At 26.1% G+C, this 22920-nt stretch overlaps 1 protein-coding gene across 1 annotated transcript; it reads left to right on the top strand.

Moving 5' to 3' along the window:
- The first annotated feature begins 9507 nt into the window (after window positions 1–9507).
- LOC114177944 (uncharacterized) lies at window positions 9508–14697 on the top strand. The gene is made up of 7 exons (XM_028063557.2): window positions 9508–10071; window positions 10465–10600; window positions 11064–11145; window positions 13399–13574; window positions 13712–13849; window positions 13929–14068; window positions 14142–14697. The coding sequence occupies exons 1-7, from the start codon at window positions 9954–9956 to the stop codon at window positions 14408–14410; spliced, it is 1059 nt and encodes a 352-aa protein (XP_027919358.1). The 5' UTR covers window positions 9508–9953; the 3' UTR covers window positions 14411–14697.
- The last annotated feature ends 8223 nt before the right edge of the window (window positions 14698–22920 follow it).

Below are 22920 nucleotides of genomic sequence, written 5' to 3'. Positions count from 1 at the left end.
ATAATAATAATAATAATAATAATAATAATAATAATAATAATAATAATAATAATAATAATAATAATAAAACCCTCTTTTAATATACTTTGTAAGTTTAAATCTTATTAAAGTCAAAATGCGTAACATATAAAAATTCAAATAAACTGACACTTTGCGCTTAAAGTGCATTTTACAAGTCTAGTTCGTTTTAATTAAATAGACTTTAATAAAAATATCGTGGTCTAATTTATTTTCTAATAAAGATTGATTTAACATAAGTACTTGGATCTTATTTTCTAAAATGATTGATTTAACATGAGGTACTAAATGGTTTTGATATACGTGGATTAGTTTGCTAACATGTAAATTTTAGAATTAATGATAAAAGTAGTATGCGCTTTCCAATAGAAGAAGAAAATAATTTTTTTAAATAAACTATTTATACAAAATATAAAAAATATATTGTATTTAAACATAAAAATAAAATATATAAAATCAAATGCAAAACATTTGTCCTTTGTTATTGTTGCTAATTAATAAGAATTGTTGATATAAAAGAAGAGTTTGGGTCCTTTGAAGTGATAGTAGAGAAACTGATAGCAGACACATATTAAAAAAATCTATCAAAAAATCTGCACTCAATTTACGTAAGAACACATGAGATTAAGTGAGTAATCGATGTGAAAATGTTATTTACACGAAAGGATGGATAAAGATCACGAAGATGATAATTAATAAAGTTAATTAACAAGATATTTATCATTTAATTCATTATTTTTCATATATGAGTGCTAATTATTATATTAATGAAATTGTAGCAAATTATATTCAAAATTATATTTATTACAGCTTGTGATACATTATAATGGTAAATAATTGTTAAAAAGATAGGATATTTTTTCTCAAAGCAGGAGGGAAGGGGTGAATTGGTATTTTAAAATTTTTGCTTTATCTGACTTTTTCAAAACCAATTTTTAAAATAAAACTTGTTAAAAATATTAACACAAGCTAATTGAATACTTAAGTGTTGGATTGTTTATACCATCATAAAATAAAGTGTGAAAGAAAAGATAGAACACACAGTGACACAAATTTTACACTTGTTTGATTCTTTAGAATATACATCCAACTTATTTTGACAAACTTTGTTAGAGAATTTTTTCACTGTCCTAAAAAGAATTACAAAATCTACAAAACACTTAGTAATCTTACTCTAAGACACAAGATAGTTGACAAACTAGTCAAGAAAAATTCTTATGCAAGACTACACATACTTGAAGTAACAAAATCACACACCCATTAATATTTAGATAACAAGTATGAATTATAAAAATATTAATCATATTGAATACACCCATTCAAACATATTTCACTTCCATCTTGTTAAGCAAAGATCCATTTGATTAACTCTAATCTTGAAGGATATTGAGAAGTTTCAACGGTTTCTTCGTCGTGCTCCAAAAAAGCTTTCACATAATCTTTTTCAAAATGAGTTGCACACATTTCTCTCAAGTTAGAAAATCAATTTTAATGACTAAATATCAGTTTTTGATATTTTTAATCGATTCTATTATTATCCTGAAAGATTAGCCTTCTATTTTATTAGATTATTAACCTAATGGATTAACTTGACAGTTCTTCGTAACTTGGCAACTTTCATAACTTGACAACTTTCAGATACTTTTTAAATTTTCGTGTCATATTGGTTCATAATGGATTATTTACAAGTTAAGATGAATATAATGAGTTTTAGATTGACCTTATTTCAACACATATTGACTTTTATCCTATACATATAGAGACATATGACATGGTTCATTTTGCCATTTAGGGACATCATAGAAAATAAATATGTGACAAAGATTCGAGTCCAATACTTTAGAGACAACAATAATATGTATATGTAATGAGATATTACAAGATATTTATTATAAATAATACTAATTAATTTCTAACAAAAGTGTTTGAGTGTTGTCGGAGTCACCAAATAACTTTTATATTAAAAAAATTAATTAAATTTGAAGTCTTACATTTAAATATTTTTAATTTAATACATGTTAAATTTATTTTATGTATTAAATATTTATAATTATATACTTTTTAGTTGAATGTGTATTGTCTTATTTTTTGTTTACTGGACTATATTATCTTATTTTATCATATTACTTACTTATTTTAATTTGATATGAAATTTTTGTAGTTAATATAAAATGATAAGTACATTTTACTAGTTTAATTAAAAATATGTTGAATAATAAGATTTTCGTAATTTCCGATAACTTATACTGTATCATCTAAACTAGTAAAAAAAACTTTCAATGTCACCACTAGATGACAATGATAGTCTATTGTTATACAACACATTTTCCATAATAACATTTTATTATATAAACACAAAAGTTATATTTATTTAACATATATAAACATATATGTCACACACAAAAAATTAGCTGACAAATATTTAATTAAAAAATATAAATTTTTTGAATATTAAATAAATCAAAACAATTTAATAAAAACTTCATTAAAAATTCTCAAATTTATTAAAAAGTTAGAACACAATTAGATTTATTAAAAAAGTAAAATTATAATAAGAAGAAAAATAAATGTAACTAAAAAACTCCTTTAAAAAGTAAGAAGCCAAATTCTTATAAAAATATTAATTATTGATTGAAATTAGTGAATAATCCGTATAAATATCATACAAGTTTAAAAAAATTATGAATATAATAAAAAATCCATATAAATATTTGTCCGAAGCAATATTAGATAGAATCCTAATTGTGCCAAAAACAAAAGTAAACAAAAAAATTAAAAGAGAAGTCATGATCAGCGATGCATGAACCCAATGGTTGTGTTGTGCCCGCAATCCTTGCTAATAATAACAATCCTCAATAGACTCCACGCGAGTACCGCATTGATGACTCAAATTAATTATGTCATAATGGAAGGATTTGGCTATATTAAGAAATCAATTGTGCAACAATTTTGTCTTAAGAAATGAAAGAATAAATAATCTCTTTTTCAACCACTATTTGGGTCCACGATGCATTGAATATTTGCAGGCTCATCTATACAAATTTGAAAAAAAAAGACTATTTTTGGGACTAAACTTTTTGATATTGGAGCTGTTTAAAATATGAGTCTGGTCCTATATGGGTCACCGATACTAAATTGTTCTTATGGCACGACACCCTTCCCTTCGCAACCGGCCACTCCGGCACACACGAGATTACAGATGTAGAGTAAAACACAGCTCTGTTTGAAAATGACTTCATTATTCTAATCTGTATATAATAAAATAAAATTATATATGTGAGTCGGTGAGAGTTGCATTTAAAATATTACCATAATATTATATATATAGATAGATAGTTTATTACTGTACCAAAAGCTATAACTAATAGTTAGTCAAAAATCGAACTCGTGATATTGGTTCTGATACCAATTGTTAGGATTAAATACTTATTATTAGACCAAAAACTATAGTCAACTCAACTCTTTTTACTTAAGAGTGTAATATTCTAAATATCACGATTCGATTATGACTCAACCCATTTGGCCTTTGCCACAGGACAGTTGAATGTTACATGCAATAATATCTTCCTCAGCAATTGTCTTACTAAAAATTTCACTTTTAGATTGTGACTTGACTCATATCTTCGTCACAGAACAATTATACAACCCAATATATATATATATATATATATATATATATATATATATATATATATATATTGATAGTGTCAATACCAATCTAACGAAAAGACTATGTTAATTATTTTAATAAAAATGGAGACTACAGTGGCAATTGAAAAACCATATTAACTAATTCCAACAAATATTGAGAGAAAAAACTTATAAAACCTTAATTGTATACTAGCATTAGACTCGTACACCTTAACTTCCATACCATTTCCCTTCTCGTTGCTTCTAACTAATGGAAATTTTGTTTCACAAAATAAATACGTAAAAGAATTTTTAAAAATAATTTCATATGAAAAATTACAGTTCTGCTAATACTGTGATTGAGTGTGACATGTAACTTAACAAAGATCATGCAGGAAGCACACGGACAACATAATATTATAGGAGATTGTAGGTAACTTGATGTATTTTAAATTCTCTCAAAACACCTAATTAATATAGTGTATTATCTAAGTTTTATTATGAATTACATGAGATACACACATCTTTTAACAGTAAAAAGAATCCTAATATATTTGTAAGACATGAGTGACTTTGATATATTTCATAGAAAGGAAAGAAAATGGTTAGATTTATTAAAAGTGATTATAACATTCGGCTTTATTTTTATGATAAGTGAAGCAATTATTTATTGATTATCGTGAAAGCAAAGTTTGCAACAACTTCAACATGTGCTTACCATGCAATTTGAGTAAGAAATATTCTTCACGGATTTTCATTCTCATCTTGTGATAATAAAATTATCTAAAAATCCTATTTAGCATCTAAGACACAAAACATATAGATGTGAGGATTATTTTTTAAGAGAGTTACCAAACAATGGAATAATTCAGTTAATTTTTTATAAGAGCGAATAGCACTTACTCGATGTAGACTAAGCTATTAAAGTTACTTGCATCTCAGAAGATAAGAAAATTTTACTCTTGGATTAATCCAATTTAATGATTATCATTAAACTTAATGTTTGTAAACTTTCAATTTGAGGGGTTGCTGGATAAAGTTAATAAATTTTCATTTAACTATTAATGTTTGTTGGTCATTAGTAGTTTCATTTAGTTAAGTAACAATATTTTAAGAACAATTATCAATGTTCTAGGAACAATATAGTGAGTTATTATTTAATTTTTGAATCAGAGTTATTTAAATCCATTCTTTCTGAAGTACATATATGCTTAATTGTTTAGTCAGATAATAGACTATTTTTTTCTCCCAATTACTATTTTCACATTTTCTTTTGTTATCATATGCAATATTAACAATATTAACTCAAATTAATGTTTAGACAATTTCCAGCAAAACAATTCGCTACTTAACTCTCCATTGAAAATATTTGCTTTGGTTCAAATATAGACATAAAGTTAAAATATTTTGAAAAATCATTATGCTATATTTAGAACTTGATCAAATGTATATTATTGTAAGTATTTTATTATTTTTATAATTTTAATATATTTTTTATAATCTTGTAGAGTATGTTATGTAATATTCTTAGTTAATTAATTTGATTATTTAAACTATTTTATTTGGGTCGATACTTTTGAATATAATTGACCTATTGAAAAAATAACAATAAAAGAACATTTTTCTTTAATAGTCAAAAACAAAAATTAAAAAATAAATCATATGATTGAAACTAAAAAATAATTTTCATAGTATTAATACAAGACTTGATTAATGATAACGAGTTGGTTAGATATAGGTATACTATTTATCTGTTCTCTTTAGTTTTAAAAAAAATCATATTATTAATATTATTTTTGTTACTTGTTGAATATCCGTAAAAACATATTTATGGATTTTTTTTATACTCACGAGTATTTACATATCGACAAATATTTTCATATATTATTTTTTAAAAATAATTTTATTTTAAAAAATTAAAATAAAAACTTATAAAACATATTAATTTTAAATTTTAATTGAAACAAAATTGTACACTAAAATATTAATGAAAATAAATTGTCTTTCTAAAAAATTAATTTAAATAAATTTCATAAAAAAAAGTTTTACCTTTTTTTTAAATAACTTCAATTTCATAAATACAAATATAAATATATAAATATATTAAAGAAAATTATAATTAATTTATTAATATTTCTTTCACTAATAATTTCATTTTAATTACTTTTTTTTTAATTTCAAATAAAATTCACCGATAATTATTAGTAGTTAACATGTATATATCGGGGTTGGATATCATGACACTCATACTCGTTCCATCAGCAAATGAGTAATTAAGTACCGTACCTATAACACCTATAGCACACAAACATCCATTTAGTATCATTACAAATTTTATTTGGAACAACTTTTGGGTACATATTTTTTTATCATCCCTAAACTTGATTATAATAACTTGCTCCAAAATGTTGAATATTTACCCTTAAATAATTTAAATTGCAACTCAAATACTATTCTAACATATATTCAAGTAAGATTGTTGGTGTCATACATAAATTAAGAATACAAATCACTTATTAATTGTCATTTTATTTGTGAACATTTTAGACAATTCTTCACTCTCATTCATGTCAACACCAAACATGAATAACCAACATATTCACAAAGGCCCTTCCTACTACATTTAATTATTTCATGGATAAGTTGTGAATCATCGACTTTTATTCTCTAACTTGAAGAGATATTATAATACAATAACATTAAATAGTATAGATATTATAAAACCAATTATTTTGTTTCATTTTCTATTTAAATTGTTCATATATTTGCTATTATATATAACATTATCTTTCATGTAAATGACAAACAGGTCAATGAGTTGTTTTATTTATTTCTCTTTTCATACTTTAAGTTTGAGGTATCAAATGAATTCGTGTCATAAGTAATATCATTCATAATCACTATAATAATAATTCAAATTAATATAATATCACGATTAATAACATCACATTATTACACTAAAAATGTAGCTTTAGCAAAAATGGACTACTTAAGTAACTTACAAAAGAACACCTCAATAAAAAGAAAACTAGTTTTTAAGTTTCTTCTTTGTCAAGCTACAATGTCACTCAACTGATAAGTCTCACTACTTGAGTGCAAAAACACCTTAAATAGACAATTAGGTCTCAAGCATTTAACTACTTGTTAAGTGATAATACTTTATATTTGGTGTTCAAGCAAGATACGCACAAAATAACAATATTTCTCATAAAGTCCAAAACAAGTTAAAAACCAATATTAACTAAATCAATCACTCTATATAATTTGAAATGATTTTAGATTTATAAAAAAATACTTTGCCCAACTTAACTGATGATGTTTAATTTGTCCCTTCTAAGCCATTATACATTTCAAAACCTAGTTAATAACCAACATTCATCGGTTTCCATCTCAATACATAACCACCAACTCAATAACAATAAAAGTCACACATAATATTCATAAGTCAATTATGAATGAGAGAACTTCCTTTTGCATAAAATTTAATTGCAATCTAAGTAATAACTACAAAAAAATTCTCCAACGTACCAAAGATCTAAAGCAATATAACTAAATAATACAAAAATTTCAATAAAAAACACAAACCATTTCATATTATCACTTTGATCAATTGACCAAATAAACAACGAATTCAAATAGCAGGATGATCTTTTAAGACTTGTGATCTTTTGTTCAAGGGTGCTTTTAACCTCTTATATTATAACAATCCTATTTTTCTAAGCATCCACATAGTAATTATAGATCATATTTTAATACCTTAGTAATATCAGTAATTATAATTAAACTTAGTTTCATTGCAGTTATTAACGTAGAAGACTCTACTTTCTAAAAATGTTATCACCATAACTCAAAACTAAAAATGTGAACTTAATACAGTTGTTCGAAAGGCTATAAAAAAAATCTAACATATTCCTATACTATTCCATTAGTGATCCATTCCAGCTCTGGTGCTATAATCGCCATCAACTCCTATATCTACTCCCGTATTTAAAATAGGATCTTCTTTAACCCCTTCATGCAATGTCATATTTCCAATCTTTATTTCACAACTAATCTCTCTATTTCAACAGTTTTCCACCATCATATATTTATACTCTTAGAGTTCAAATCAAACGCATTACTCAAATTTTCATAACTTTCTCTATTCATAAAATACCATACTACTATCACTACTCATCAAACCCACTATACTCACAAATATTCTCAACTTTACACAAACAAGCAATCCTACTATTTATAACCACAATTTTTGAATTTAGCTATAAAACATTAAATTTTTTCAAAAATATCAGCTTCCCTTACATGATAAAGTTTATTTTACTATACTTTTATCCTTTAAATAGCATCACACACAAAAATTACTATCTACAAAATCAAATGTCTGATTAAGGATCAAGGAAAAAATTTTAGGATCATAAACAGAAAGAGATTCATTAAGAACGAAAGAGGCGACATGAAATTAAATATGGATTTGCATGCAAGTGAAAAGAACTTGCTCTTAGAGAATGGAAAAAAATTTTGAACTCACAATTAAGAGAAATTGATTGAGGGTTTTGATAGGATTTTTCATGTAGATTACTGCAATAATATTGATTATTCAAAAAGAATGGATATTGATTCAAAATTTTGGAAGAGAAAGGATTTTTTTTTTGGAGAGCTATGTTTAAAGAGAAGAAAATGATTTTTGAAGAAGAAATTTTTTGATTCTCACATTCTTTCCCACTAGAAAAATGTTCGTTCCAAAAAATTGGTTTAATAAGGAATGACCAAGATATAATTCATTTATCCTCTTTTCAATTTCTTACACTCTTATATTCATCAAATAATGGATAAAAACATATTTTCACTTCAAATACAAATTAAATAATTTTTTATCAAAAAATAAGAATCACATAATAAAAAAATATATGATTTAATCAATTATTCAATGTCAAACTAACACACAATATAAGAGTTTAAGATTGAATATTCTAAATCGAGATATTCTCTTATGAAAAATAAATAATAAATAAAAATATTAAAAAATAGTATTAATAATCAAATACGTGTCATAAAATATATTTGAATCAATAAAATTGAGATTTATGTTTTCTCAAATGTAATATACCACTTCAATGTAGAAAGTAAAAGAAAAAGTGTAATTAAGATTGTAATAAATGGAAGAGTAGCTTGTGAATTTACGTGAATTTCATACATATTGAACATGTCAAACAACAAGTAAGAAAGATAATAAAAAATTATGTGAAAAAAGAAAGAAGTAGAGATTTTCTAAATGAAGTGAAGCTAAGGATAAGAGAGAACATTGAAGACAAATTTATTATATTATCTAACAAACAATAAATGTTTCAATAATTTAAAATAAATACGAATAAAAACGATATAAGAACGAGTAGAGAATAATAATTAGATCCACATATACATAAACATCTTCATTTCTATATTCAATATAAAATTTTGGATATTAAAGATTTATCATCAAAACTTAGATAAATTAAACAATATCTATGAAAAATAATTTATTTGTCATTGCTAATACTATATATAAGTAATTACAATAAAATAAGATAATTATCCTATGTGATCATCAAGAAGTTCGAAAATAGTAGAACTTAGACCAATAAGATCAATCTAATCTTCATCTATGATGGATTTAATTTACGCGACAAATGCAATTCTAGAAGATGATTGGGCCTAGGCCCATGGTGATCCATATGGGTGCGAATAGGAAAAAGAGATGGGGGTTGGGGATTGGGGTGCATACGTGTAAGTGTCTGGAGTGGGGTCCAGAATCCACCATCTCCATCTCCATCGGAGAGAGAAAGCACAGACACGGTACAAAAGGGTTGATCCAGAGCCACTTTAACCTCGCTTCGTGCCTATCCTCCACCCTCATACTCCTACAATACAAACCTACCCTTTCCTCTTCTCCTTCTTTACCATTTTCATATAATAATACTATAACACTATTTTCCATCCTTTTATCATTTCGATCCCAATTCTTCACGCCATTTTCAGTTCCCAGGGTTAGGTTTAGGACCCTTCTCTCTCTGCTCTGCAATTCTCTACTCACTCTTATTAGCCACATAATACACCCATTCTTATCAATCAATACACCATACTCGTTACTCATCCTCTTCTTTGCTACTCTAACCGTACATTTAGGGTTTCTCTATAATAACAAGAATAATAATCTTTTCATACTTCCGTAAAAAAATTGACCTAAATTTCCCTTACAATTGTTATTGTTATTTGGCTTTATCTTTCCATTAAGTAGGCTTCAGCTATCACGATAATAGTATTGGAGAATGGACAAGAAAAAGGTAGCAGTTCCCCTCGTGTGCCACGGCCACTCGCGCCCGGTGGTCGATCTCTTCTACAGTCCTGTTACGCCTGATGGGTTTTTCCTCATCAGTGCAAGCAAGGGTACCCTTTCTTTCTTTCTCTCTCTTTCTACAATCTTTGCCTTTTCAGCTTTAAATTCGGGGTGGTAAATGTTTTCGTGTCTCAATTCGGAATAATCATCGTCTTTTTCTGGATCTGAAATTATTTTAGATTTGTGTTGGTGCCTGGTCCTCAGATGTTGATACCCAAGTGCTCATCGACGTCATAGATAGTATGAGGTTACTTAATATTATTGTTCGCGCTCAAATAAATGAAAATAAAAGAAAATTATTTTGGGGTGTTATTTCAGGCCCAGTTAAATAATTTATTTCGGCACTGACTGAGTGTCTGAGCTTGTTGTATTGGGTTTTGATGTATTGTGTATAATCACGTGGAGTGGAAGATTTCATGCTTAAGTTTTTTCTTGGTGTTCAGATTCCAGTCCCATGCTCAGAAATGGAGAGACTGGGGACTGGATTGGAACATTTGAAGGGCACAAAGGTGCTGTGTGGAGTTGCTGCTTGGATACTAATGCCTTACGTGCTGCAACTGCTTCTGCTGATTTCTCAACGTATGTGATTTTGTTTTATTTTTGTAATTTTCTTTTAAATGTGTTGGCTCTTAGTTTTTATTCGTTGTTCCATCCATTTTATGGTGTTTTATTTGTTATTAGTACTGTGTTTACTTGTAAACTTGTTTTCTTGCTTGTCTGTACTCTCTTGTGCACTCTCTTGTGTGCTCCGTTGATGTTAGTAACTTGCTATTGCCTTAGGAACACCCTCACTGGCAGTTGAAGTATATTTGTGTTGACATGTATTCTGTAGTGTTGGCAGCTAGATCTTCCTGGTAATGTATCTGACGCATGTTATTAGCTTTAGGGTTTCTGTACATAAGAGTCACTCTTTTATTTGCCTTTCTTACAACATAGAAGTAGTATGATGTGATCAATTTAGACCCAACAATTAATGTAGTGCCTTATATCATCAAGGTTTTAATTCATTGATTAAAAGTTTACATTTGGTTTATTTGAGCAGGAAAGTTTGGGATGCTTTGACAGGAGATGAATTGCACTCATTTGAGCACAAGCACATTGTTCGAGCATGTGCCTTTTCAGAGGTAGATTTGGATGCGTTAATTTATTTTTCATTGATAACTAGGATTTCTGCTGAAATCCATTTCTGGATTAGGAAAAATCAATAAATCAATGACTTGTAAATGCATAAAATAAATTGGACCATGGTAGTTGACATGAATTGAGATTCATTCATTTGGTTTCATGCAAATAGTCACTACATTGATTTAGAAGACATTGACATTTGTTTGTTGCTAGCATTATTGCATGTTGTAAAGGTGTGTCACCATGCGGTTTGGTTCGGTTTTTTGATTAAAAGTACATCCGAACCAAACATTAAAATTATATTTGGATTGGTTTCTGAACATGAAGGAAATCCAAGCCAAACCATTTATTTTGGTTTGGTTTGGATCGACTTTTAGTTTTGTTTATAATTTTTTATCCGTACATGTATCTAGCCTTTTTGACATGACAGGCCGATGCTATATCGTGATGAAAAATTTCATTTCATGCGCCATTGTAATTAAAGATCTGTTCTCTTCAATATTGAATATTATTCAACTATTTATTTAGATAGACTAGTAGCTTTCTTTTTCATTTTCCTATTAGCAAAGGAACTAGAGTAAAATATAAAGGTGAGGTACCCTTTTACAGCAATGGAGAAACAAAAAACAAAGGTGTATGTTGTATTGGTATACGGTGACATAAATACTAGATATCTCCCAAGATCTACCTCTCATAAGTCTAACAAATCCCTGACTCACATTCATACAATATAGCGTGAAAGTCAAGTCAGAAACATTAAAACTGGTCTCTTTATATTGTTTCTAGTAATATTTTTATCCTGCTTAACCACTTTTATCCCTTAAGGCTAATAATGTAATATTTACACCACCTTGATAACTCTAACTCTACCATATGTATATATTAAACATACTACTACTTTTCTACTAATTTATAGGCATAAGTCAAGTTAGATTTTCCTCTTACATGTCTCATATACGAGTCAAATAATAAGTAATATAATGATATTTGAATTATTGATTTTGGTTTTGGTTTGGTTCAAACCGAATCAGTTCCAAAGTGTTCAATGAAGAAAATCCAAATCAATTAAATTCTTTTTGTTTTAGTTGATTTTTGGATTGGTTTTATTCTGAACACCTCTAATGCTGAATAACGTTGGAACTTTAGGAATTTTGATTCTGCTGCATTTCCAAGTTCCAACAATCCAAACCTCAGTGGCATCATACTATATAATTTTTGTAGATTCATTGAGGGTCCATAAAGTTGTAAGAGTAAACCAAATATGAACTCTATTAAAATTTTAAATACTTAACTACAGCATCCAAAGAAAATATAATTCTAGAATAATATATATCCAATATTCGAACTTCATATTGAAACAAATCATAAAAGCAAAGTACAGTGTACAATTTAAAATAATGCAGAAGTGACCAAATCAAAAGTTCATAAGGTCAAGTCTTTCAGTGCAGGAAGATACATTTGTTATCAATTTAAGCTTTTAGCTGGGAAATCAAGTGGTTCATTAAACATTCAGTGTAAATCCAATTTTGGTAGGCTAGTGAGGGGAGGCACAGCAGAACATATAAGGGAAGAAGGATAGCCAAAATGCTCACTGATTCCATAAACCACTAAATTCAGATTTTCAAAATGTGGAAGGTTTAGTCCCTCTGGAACATGGGAGGCACAATGCAGTACAATAAGGGGAAGTTGTATGGATCTGTATGTTTTGTTTTTAGATTTTAGGCAGATATTATTATTAAGGTTCTATTGAAAAGTTTGTCTAATTCTTTGAGCATTTATTTTATGTTTCTTTATTTGAGAATCTATCTTGATCCAAACTTTCTTTTCCACCAATTTTAGGGTACTTCGATGGTGAATTTTGGGTGAGGAATTCAATTTTTAAGTGAGTTTTAATATCATACATAAAAAATGGCTTGTTTGTATGTTAAATCCAAAGAATTTATAAAAAGTTAAGGATTTTTACATTACTCTTTAAATTAAGGAAAGTATTGTAAAAAAATGAAAGAAATTTATTCAGAGTAATATTATTTCCATGCATTTTAAATTCCTTGGAATTTTGAAAGTCAATATCAAAACACTATTCTACATCTCATTTTGTGTTTAAGTGTTACTTTTTCACTGCATACAGATCCTTTGGCATAGATAGTGTCTGCGCATGTCTTGCAAATATCCTTTTTCAGTCCCGCTTATATGGATTTCGCCTTCAAATGCATACATTTTCGTATTCATTGACATTTTATACCTTGGAGCAGGATACTCACCTTTTGCTCACTGGGGGAGTGGAAAAAATTCTCCGCATCTATGATATGAATCGGCCTGATGCACCACCCAGAGAAGTGGATAAGTCCCCTGGTTCTGTCAGAACTGTTGCCTGGCTTCATAGTGACCAGACAATATTGAGTTCTTGTACCGATATGGGAGGAGTCAGGTATATTTTTCATTAGTTTTTGATGCTGAAAGTTTGCCTGTGTTGTAAATTGTGTGTTAGCTTTCTTGCTTTTATTTTATTGGTATACATATTAGCATTGAATATATATTGCACTGAATCTAGTTGATGTTTCACAGGTTATGGGATGTAAGAAGTGGTAAAATAGTCCAGACACTTGAAACCAAGTCATCTGTGACAAGTGCTGAAGTGAGTCAGGACGGCCGTTATATTACAACTGCTGATGGTTCTACTGTAAAATTTTGGGATGCTAATTAGTAAGTACAAGCCACATGGTCTATGTTTCTTCCCAAATCTGCTTATATGGTTTAACATCTTAGTTATCTTTGTTTTTAGCTATGGACTGGTGAAGAGCTATGATATGCCCTGCACTGTGGAATCCGTTTCACTGGAGCCTAAATTTGGGAACAAGTTCGTTGCAGGAGGAGAAGATATGTGGGTTCATGTTTTTGATTTCCATACAGGCAATGAGATTGGTGAGCTACTGACCATTAGTTCTTTGATCCTTTATTGTGTGTATGTTGTTTTGATGATCAATCTATGTGGCAGCATGCAACAAGGGGCACCATGGTCCTGTCCATTGTGTTCGTTTTTCTCCTGGTGGAGAATCCTATGCCTCTGGATCTGAGGATGGAACCATCAGAATATGGCAGACTGGCCCATTGACTCTCGATGACTCGGAGGCTTTGTCTGCAAATGGATCAATTGATAAGGTGAAGGTAACTGCAGATGAGGTGTCACGCAAGATTGAGGGTTTTCATATTGCTGATGAGGGGAAATCAAAAGCTAAGGATGAGGCTGTGGAGGAATCAAGCTAGTAGTCGTGCATTTTGTCTGGCAGAGTGTTAGAATTAACTAGATCAAATGCCTACTTATGTACGTGATTAGTAAAACTAAATTTTGTAAATTTTAGTTTGTTTGAGATTTTACTGAACGAGCTTGTTGCAGCTGGCTGAAATAAGTTCTATGTTTGCTTTCATTTCAATTCTGACATGGGAGTTTATGGAATATAGGAATGACTTGGTATACTTGTTCAAGGTGCTTCATTTAAGCGGCTTCAATCTATACATTCTGGCCAGTCCAACTTTTTCCGGGACTTGGTATACTTTGTATTGGTTTTGCGGGCTATCTAGTATTTTAAGTTAAAAATAGATTGAATTAACATGTTCGATTTTGCTTTTGTTACATGCATGCGTAGTTTTGTAGAGATCTGAAATATAATTTTTCTCAACTATTTGTCTCCTTGTCTAAGCCATTTTCTAATTAGGTCCAAAACAGAGTAGATAGATTTATTTTTAGGAATAGGGGAGGTGGTTGGTCTTTCGTGTTTCAAAATCGTAATATAGAGAATAGTCCTTACCCCCAAAAAGGAGAGTATGGCTACAACTGGTAAATTTGGTGTTTTTTTATGATTTTTCTTTCCAATTTGAATGGTTTCTATTTTTAGGTGCCGTTGGAATATCTCGTAAGATTCTGTCAACAAGCAATTTCGGTGCGTTAAGTTATGTTTTGTAAATAACCAAACTAATGTGAAGGTTTAGATGATAGAGTGCACTGTAAGTGTGAGAGACAGTAGGTTTCGGTGTGAAAAAGATAGAAATTCATGTCTATCAGTCAGATCTCTCTCCATCATTGTATGCTATTTTTCAAACTAAAATCTTGTCTGAGTACAATTTCATTTTCCTTCAATATTTGGAATGATGTTTAGTGTGTTGGAAAATTGCATGGTAACAAAAGCAACTTATAAGTAGAATCGTGTTTGGTACTTGTGAAAAAATGGGTAGTGGTTGATACTATTTACTGCTATTTAATGATGTAAGCTTTTTTTCTTTGTTGAGAGTTGAGGTGAACATGTATGAAATTGATGGGATCCACTTGGTCTCATTGACAACAGACAATTGCAGAAAGAAAGAAAATACTTCCTCCTCTTCCAAGCAGACACTCTTATTCACTGTCGCCCCTTTTATGACTCTACTAACATGAAAATTTCTCCTTCCTCCTAACCTTTTTCCATTTTTTTTTTCTGATAAAAAAACCTTTTCCATTCGAGAAGACATTTTAATGTAGAATATTCATAGTTTACCAACCCATGCTATTTATAGGAATGATAGAAAATTAGAAAAAAAGAAATAGAATAGAAAATATACCACCTTTGCATGGATGAAAATATCAAAAGAGGAAAATACAAGATTTTTTTCTTTGTTTATTTGGATTAATTGTATAATGAATATTTTTATGATAACAGAATGCAATTTTCAAATATAATATTTTTTAACATAATATTTGTTATTTTAAGATTTTTATTATAACTTTTTAATATTAAACAAAAAATAAATAAAGATGGTGATACTTTTCCTCCATTATCAAAAAAAAAAAAATTATATAAAAAATGTATAATATTATCAAATATTAAATATAAAAAATATACATATTTTTATTTTTTTAATATTAAATATAAATATATAAATTATAATTACATACATATTCAAATTATAATATCACATGCAATTAGATAAATGTCAAGTCAAAATTTATAAAGAAAAATAAAAATCATGAAATGTTTTTAGAAATAAATTAGGAAACTAAACATTCAAAAAATTAATATAAGTATTTTTTATAAAATAGTTACAATTTTATGGGTATAAATATTTACAAATAATTAGATAATTCTTACATATATTAAAACAAGGAATTTAATGACAACTTCGCACAACAAATTCATCAGAATTATTGAATTGGAATGTGTGAACTTGAAATACTTAAAATGGGTGAGATGTTAAGATATTGGAGGACATTGATTTTCACGATGTATTGTATTTGTAGATGGATATGCATGTGAGCATGTTGTTTGTTTCCAAATATTTGAAGGTGATTGCAGGTGATGACTTGTGGAAATATACAAAATTTTCATCTTTACATACCGAGCAGATTTAAGATAAGTTATTATTTATGAAAAAAAAAAAAAAAACTACTTTGCTCTCACATATGACATATGCATGACATGAGTTGTTGAATGATGAGTTATCTTTTCCATTGTGCTCAAAACCTTTTAAAAATAACCATTTAATAAGTTTTATTTTAAGAATATATATTATATTTAAACTAGCGTAAACACTAGCGTTATTGCGTCTGTGTGTATGTATTTTTTTAAATATGTGTTATATTATATTAGTAGGTAATAATATTGTAATGTTATTAAGTTAATATATAAACTAAAATTATATTTATTAAAAATAAAGTGAAATATATCAGAACAAATGAAAGAATAACCATTGATAAATAAAGAAGAAGAGAAAAAAGCAGAGATAATTGATTTTATAAAGAATTTGTAAAAGTAACGGTCAATTTTTAAAAATTTAATAAATTATTATGTTTAAAGAATAAAATTGGTATTTTGAAATGTGGACACAAAAATGAGAATCCCCTTTATATATTGTTACAGATTAATCAATAAGTAAACTAATAATGAAAGATAAAATTTACTTGAAAATTTAAATAAATTGAAAAACAATTGTATATGATAAATAAAATTAGTTGTATAAAAATTAATTAGTTAGTTTTATTTAAATTAATTTTAAGTAATTGTATTTTATTTTCTATTAAAGTTAAATATAAGGGTAAAAATATATTCTTACAACTTAATCTATTAAAATTTTTATTTTTACCAATTACATCATTCAAATCTGTTAAAACAAATAACACATACTTTACTTTTAAATTTCTTTAAGTTCATTCACCGACTCTTGCTTATTCATCTTAAAAAAACAAACACATACTAAAAGATCTTGTTTATTTGTGTAAGGAATTCAATTATAGTGTGTTGTATGTAATGAATTCAATTATATTATATTATATATAAACTCAAATGTTAAAAAACTTCTTTTTTTTATGAACGATTTTCTATTATAAATGATAGGTAAGTGAAGAGTGATGCAGGTTTAGGAAAACCAAGTAGAGGTAATGTGAAAGTTCAATTTATTATATTATTTTTCACTTATAAATATAAATGTTTTGTAAACTTTATTATTAGCTTAAATATACTTTATCTTAATATATAAATATTTAACTCTTAGATATTTTAAATAATGTGCATAGAATATTTTATTAGGGGTGTTTCACTTTTCTCCCCTTAGTCATTCAGTTGAAGAGATTTGGATAAGAAAATTGAGAGAGAAATAGTAAAACTAATTAAATTTAAAACTGTATTGAATACAATATATATATATATATATATATATATATATATATATATATAGTTTTCTTTTTTCTATATTCATATTTGTTTTCTAATTTTATCCAATAAAAGTTTTCTTTTGTAAATTAAAATAATCTTATCAATTTTACCTTTTAAATGCTTTGCTTTTAAAATTTGATTGATTAAGAAGATAGATAGAGATGAATGAAACCCGTTTGCTTCAAGGATTAGAGGTAATTTATGTAAATGGACTTGAGAAAAAAATGAAATATTCGCATCATAGACGAAGAGATTACAAGGGAAATACAACTCAGCATATATGTATTTACTTAAATATCCTTAATTTTTTTTTAATTCTAAATTAATAATAATAATAGTAATAATGATTATATTATTAATAATAATTATATTAATAATAATAATAATATTATTATTATAATAATTTTATTAAAACTAATAATAATAATATTAAACTTAATAATAATAATAATAATATTAAAATTAATAATAATTATTATTATAGTTTGTTTAGACTAATTTTAACTCACAAGGACAAAACTGTAATATAATAATTTTATCTATGAAAATATTATTTTATATCTTTCACATCCATCAATTTGCTCATAAATTTTATATTTAAATTTCTTCACTTTCACTCCTCATCTCTTCAAATAAATAATCTCATTTTTCCTTCTCAATTTTCTCGATTCATTCAATCAATCTATCTGAAATTCATCTTTAAGAGCAAACACGCCCTAATTGATATTTTTCTGAATTTTACTGCATTTTAATCTTAACCATTTTATTAATTTCTATTATCATAAAATAAATTTACATATCTATATATCTATATATAATGAAGATTCATTTTTTTTATGTACACATTTTTTCTTCTTCTAATTTTACCTTTTAAGTATCATTATTTTAAATTAAAAATAATTCATCCCTGTATATAAAGAGAATTTTTCTATTTGTAGTTCACATTTGTTTTCCATATTTACTTTTTAAATATTTTTTTAAAATTAAAATAATTATTTCATCAATATTACCTACTAAAAGTTTACCTATAAAATACATAAAATTTTATGTAAAATTACAAAAAATATTTATATTTAATTTTATAATTATAAAAATAACAATTATAATAATTTTATTACAGATGAAAAAAGTAAACACCTGCTTGGTGTTTTCACTAGTATTATTATTAAAGGAAATGTCTATATAATACACACTCCTGTTTCTTCTCCCTCTTATTTATTTGTTTTATTTCTCAGAGTAAATTATTACAAAATTTACTCATATCATCCCTTTTCAGTGTTTTATTATATTTTTTAGTTTTGAAATTTGTCATTACCTCACAAGAGCAAATAATAATATTAGAAAATATATTTTAAATTGAAGTTAAATCTATAAAATATGTTTATAAAATAAAGATTGTCCTATATTTTCTTCACACTTCAAACATAAGATTAAATATTTGTATGTCCTAGTAATAACTCAACAACAAATAATATAATAAATTTAACAATTTTTGATAAAAGAAACTGGAAACCATATAATAAAAAAGAAGCTTAAGATATGTTCAAATTAAAGTTTATAATCCTTAAATTTGTAACTGTAAAAAAACTTAAATGTAGGAAATAAAAGTTTTAGGTGGAACTTTAACATCGAAACCTACTTCGAAAAGTAATTAGAAATATTAAAAGATTAAATATATTCCTTAAAACGAGTGTCTTATTTAAAAGGATCCACAAAAGCAATTGATTCATGTTTTCGTCATTTTCTTATTAGCGATAGGAATTTGAAGCTGAGCATGTATCAGAAACAGTGATGCAAAGATGCTACAAATTTCAAACAACGTTAATCAACCACCTACTTTTTGCCCGTACTGTACAGATATGAGGCTGATGGTGTTAATGGAACTTTTGTTGTTGGTTGTGATTGCACGACAACATAATGAAAATGATCTCATCATAATAAAAAATATTATTCACCAGATTACGATAATGAAAAATATGTTAATAATGAAATGATTATTGAAACCGCCGCTGGTGGGAACGTTGCTTTGATCATGATCATGGCCTTCACTTCAAAATTTTCGTTCACCATTCAAAGTAAAGGAAATCTTGACATTGAAGATGGATACCAACTACATTAGTAATCTTTGATTTGTCTCAGGAATACAATTAGTGACAAATTTTTAACCAATATTTTTTGGAGTGTCTTTGAATTATTTTTTTTGTCAAATTTTTGTTTAAAAATATCAAATTGGTCATATAATGTATTTTAGTCTCAATTTGGTATCGATTTTTTTAAAATTGATACAATTTGGTTATTTTTCGTTCAATTTCTTGAAATGTTATAGAAATTTTTTAAAAAGTTGACAGTAGGATTATGTTAATTACACTAACAAGCAAGTCATCTTTATTCACAACTTCAATTGTAATGAAAAAAATTTGATATGATAAAAAAATTTAACAAAAAAGGACTGAATTGCATATTTTTAAAAAAATCGAGATCAAATTAAAACTAAGAAAACATACCAACTTAATGTTTTTGAACAAAGATAAGAACCAAAAGAGTAATATCCAAAAATTTTATACACACTAGTAAAAACATTATATTTACCTTTTTTATGATAATAAAAAATAAAAAAGTTATAATTATTGTTATTATTATAATTATAAAATTAAATACAAATATTTTTTTATAATTTTACTATAATTGATTTTCATTTATAATGATTAAGTTTAAAAAATAGTTAAATAAAAAAATATTAAATTAAATAAATGATCACTTAAAAAAATAATATTAATTAAATAACTATTTTAATTTTTAAAAATATTAAAAAGGACAAATTGAAAATGTGAACAAAAAAAACTTTTCTTTTATACATAAATATAGATGTATAAAAAAATTAGAATAGAAAATATATTAAATATATTAAATTTTGAAATATATATTTAAAATTATATATTAAAATATATAGATATTAAAAAAATTTGAGAGAACCATGACCCTCTCTGTCAAGTGAAAGGTCCGCCAGTCAATACAATAATTTAAGTGTAATTTAATTACGTAGATTTTTTTTTATAGATTCCATGTTAATTGAATAAAGTGATTTAGATTATCTATATTTGCATATAAGGAGGATTCTTTTGTTTGTGTACAAGATTTATAATTTTAATTTTATCTTTTAAAATATAATTATTTATTAAATTTTTAAAAATTAATTTTTACTTTTACATTTTTTTTTTATAAAATTGTTTATCTTTTCTCTTTTTTTCTTATTCATCAATAATTATTTTCTTCGTTTATTTCATTTTATTTATAATAAATATAAATTTATTTTGTATATTAACTTAATAAAATTATAATATCATCACCTACTAATATAATATCATGCATATATGATAATGCGTACAGTGTACACTAACTTGATAACACTTGTGTTTCCGCTAATATAAAAAAAGATCATTTTTATTTTACAAAATTAGTTTTATTATAATGATTTTTAGTTTTAATTCATCTCCTAATATTATAGGAAAGGCATACCACATGTATCACTTAGTTTGATTTTTTTGGCATAATTTGCTTGAGATTTCTTAGTATATAAATTAACCTATATCTTCATAAATAACGGCAACGCATTTTTTTTTTTTTAAATTTTACTCTTTACATTCAAAATATGGAGGTAGTGACTAATGCCATAACGGTAGGATGAGATCTGTGCTTCCCCGTAGGAACCGATACCTCATTGCATATCTCAGTGAAAAGAGGTTTATGGACTACATTTTTATTACTCATCTATTGTCACATATAAATTTTAAAAGTTAAGGATTTACATAAGTTTTTATTGAAGTAGTTATATTCATATAAATTCATTATTTCAATGATAATTTCACTTTTTGTTGTATGTTTTTTTTTTTTTTTATATCCAGTGACCAGTTAATTCACCTAAGCCTAACTTAAAATATATATTCAAAATATATCATTTAAAAGACAATTGAGTACATCTTAAAAATAAATCGAGTGTGAATGTGTGTTTATTTATTTTTTTGATAATAAAAGATAACAAAATTATTATAATTATAATTAAAAAATTAAATATAAATCATTTTTATAATTTTATTGTAAATAGATTTTATTTATTTTGTATTTAATTTTATAATTAAAAAGAATAATTAAGTTTGAAAAATGGTCAAACTAAAAAAAATTAACTTGAAAAAAGAAAAATAAAATTGAAAAAATAATTATTTTAATTTTAAAAAATACATATTCATATATGTATAGATAAATAATTAATTTATTCAAACATACTAAAACATTTAAAAAAGTCGACTATTTCAAAAATAATTGAATTGATTGAAGTTAGTGATTGATTTTTTCAAGATTACTTCAAACTTAGTAACAAATAATTTATTTAAACTCATGATAAGTATGTTTTTAATTATTAAATTTTTATATGAAATTAAAATTTGTCTCAGTCTCAAATTAAATATTTTTTTTCACATATAAATCAATATTTCATATTAATATTTAAGTTGTTTATTATTTGATACATTCTAACTCAAAGTCAATATAAAATATAATATGAGATACAGTTTAACCTATAGATTAATAAAATTATATTTATTCACTTTTAACGTTTAATGACAAGAATATATTAAAGTTTGGAACGATAACAAATTTTAATTTTATGTCCAAATTTATCAATTACTTATGTATTTATCTTTTTTTTTTACTTAAATTGATAAAAATTAATGATAAATATACAATATCATTGTAAAAAGCTGTGGAAAGAAGAATCGGTAGCTTAATCAAGGATCAACACTTATATAGTTTAAAAAATATATTTATAATATAAAACAAATTAATAATTAGAAAGTGAGTTATATATAGTTGAACATCAGGACTGAGAAAAAAAGTGGTGCTTGTTTGTATTTAAACTGAAAAGTCAAAAGGTGTGTGTACAAACATTTATACCCTTACAATAAATATCTCCATTGATGTTAGGAAGATGTCAATTAAAAATTTCATTGCCAGCCATTTTCCTTTTGTTTTATCTGTTCTTAGTTTAACATTCTAGGATCTTCTTAAAATAAACATTAGACCTAGGTTTCCAAGCATTTA

Source organism: Vigna unguiculata, chromosome 3 (assembly GCF_037176805.1).
Source record: "Vigna unguiculata cultivar grain cowpea cultivar isolate G323 ecotype 2 chromosome 3, ASM3717680v1, whole genome shotgun sequence".
Classification (NCBI taxonomy): Eukaryota; Viridiplantae; Streptophyta; class Magnoliopsida; order Fabales; family Fabaceae; genus Vigna; species Vigna unguiculata.
This window is presented reverse-complemented; position numbering and strand designations above follow the sequence as displayed.

Bases quoted from the DNA above. Each gene is read 5' to 3' on its own strand.
- LOC114177944 (XM_028063557.2), top strand. From the start codon at position 9,954: ATGGACAAGAAAAAGGTAGCAGTTCCCCTCGTGTGCCACGGCCACTCG. The intron at 11,146-13,398 runs GTAGATTTGGAT...ACCTTGGAGCAG, and splicing joins GAGCATGTGCCTTTTCAGAG to GATACTCACCTTTTGCTCAC. The intron at 13,850-13,928 runs GTAAGTACAAGC...CTTTGTTTTTAG, and splicing joins AAATTTTGGGATGCTAATTA to CTATGGACTGGTGAAGAGCT.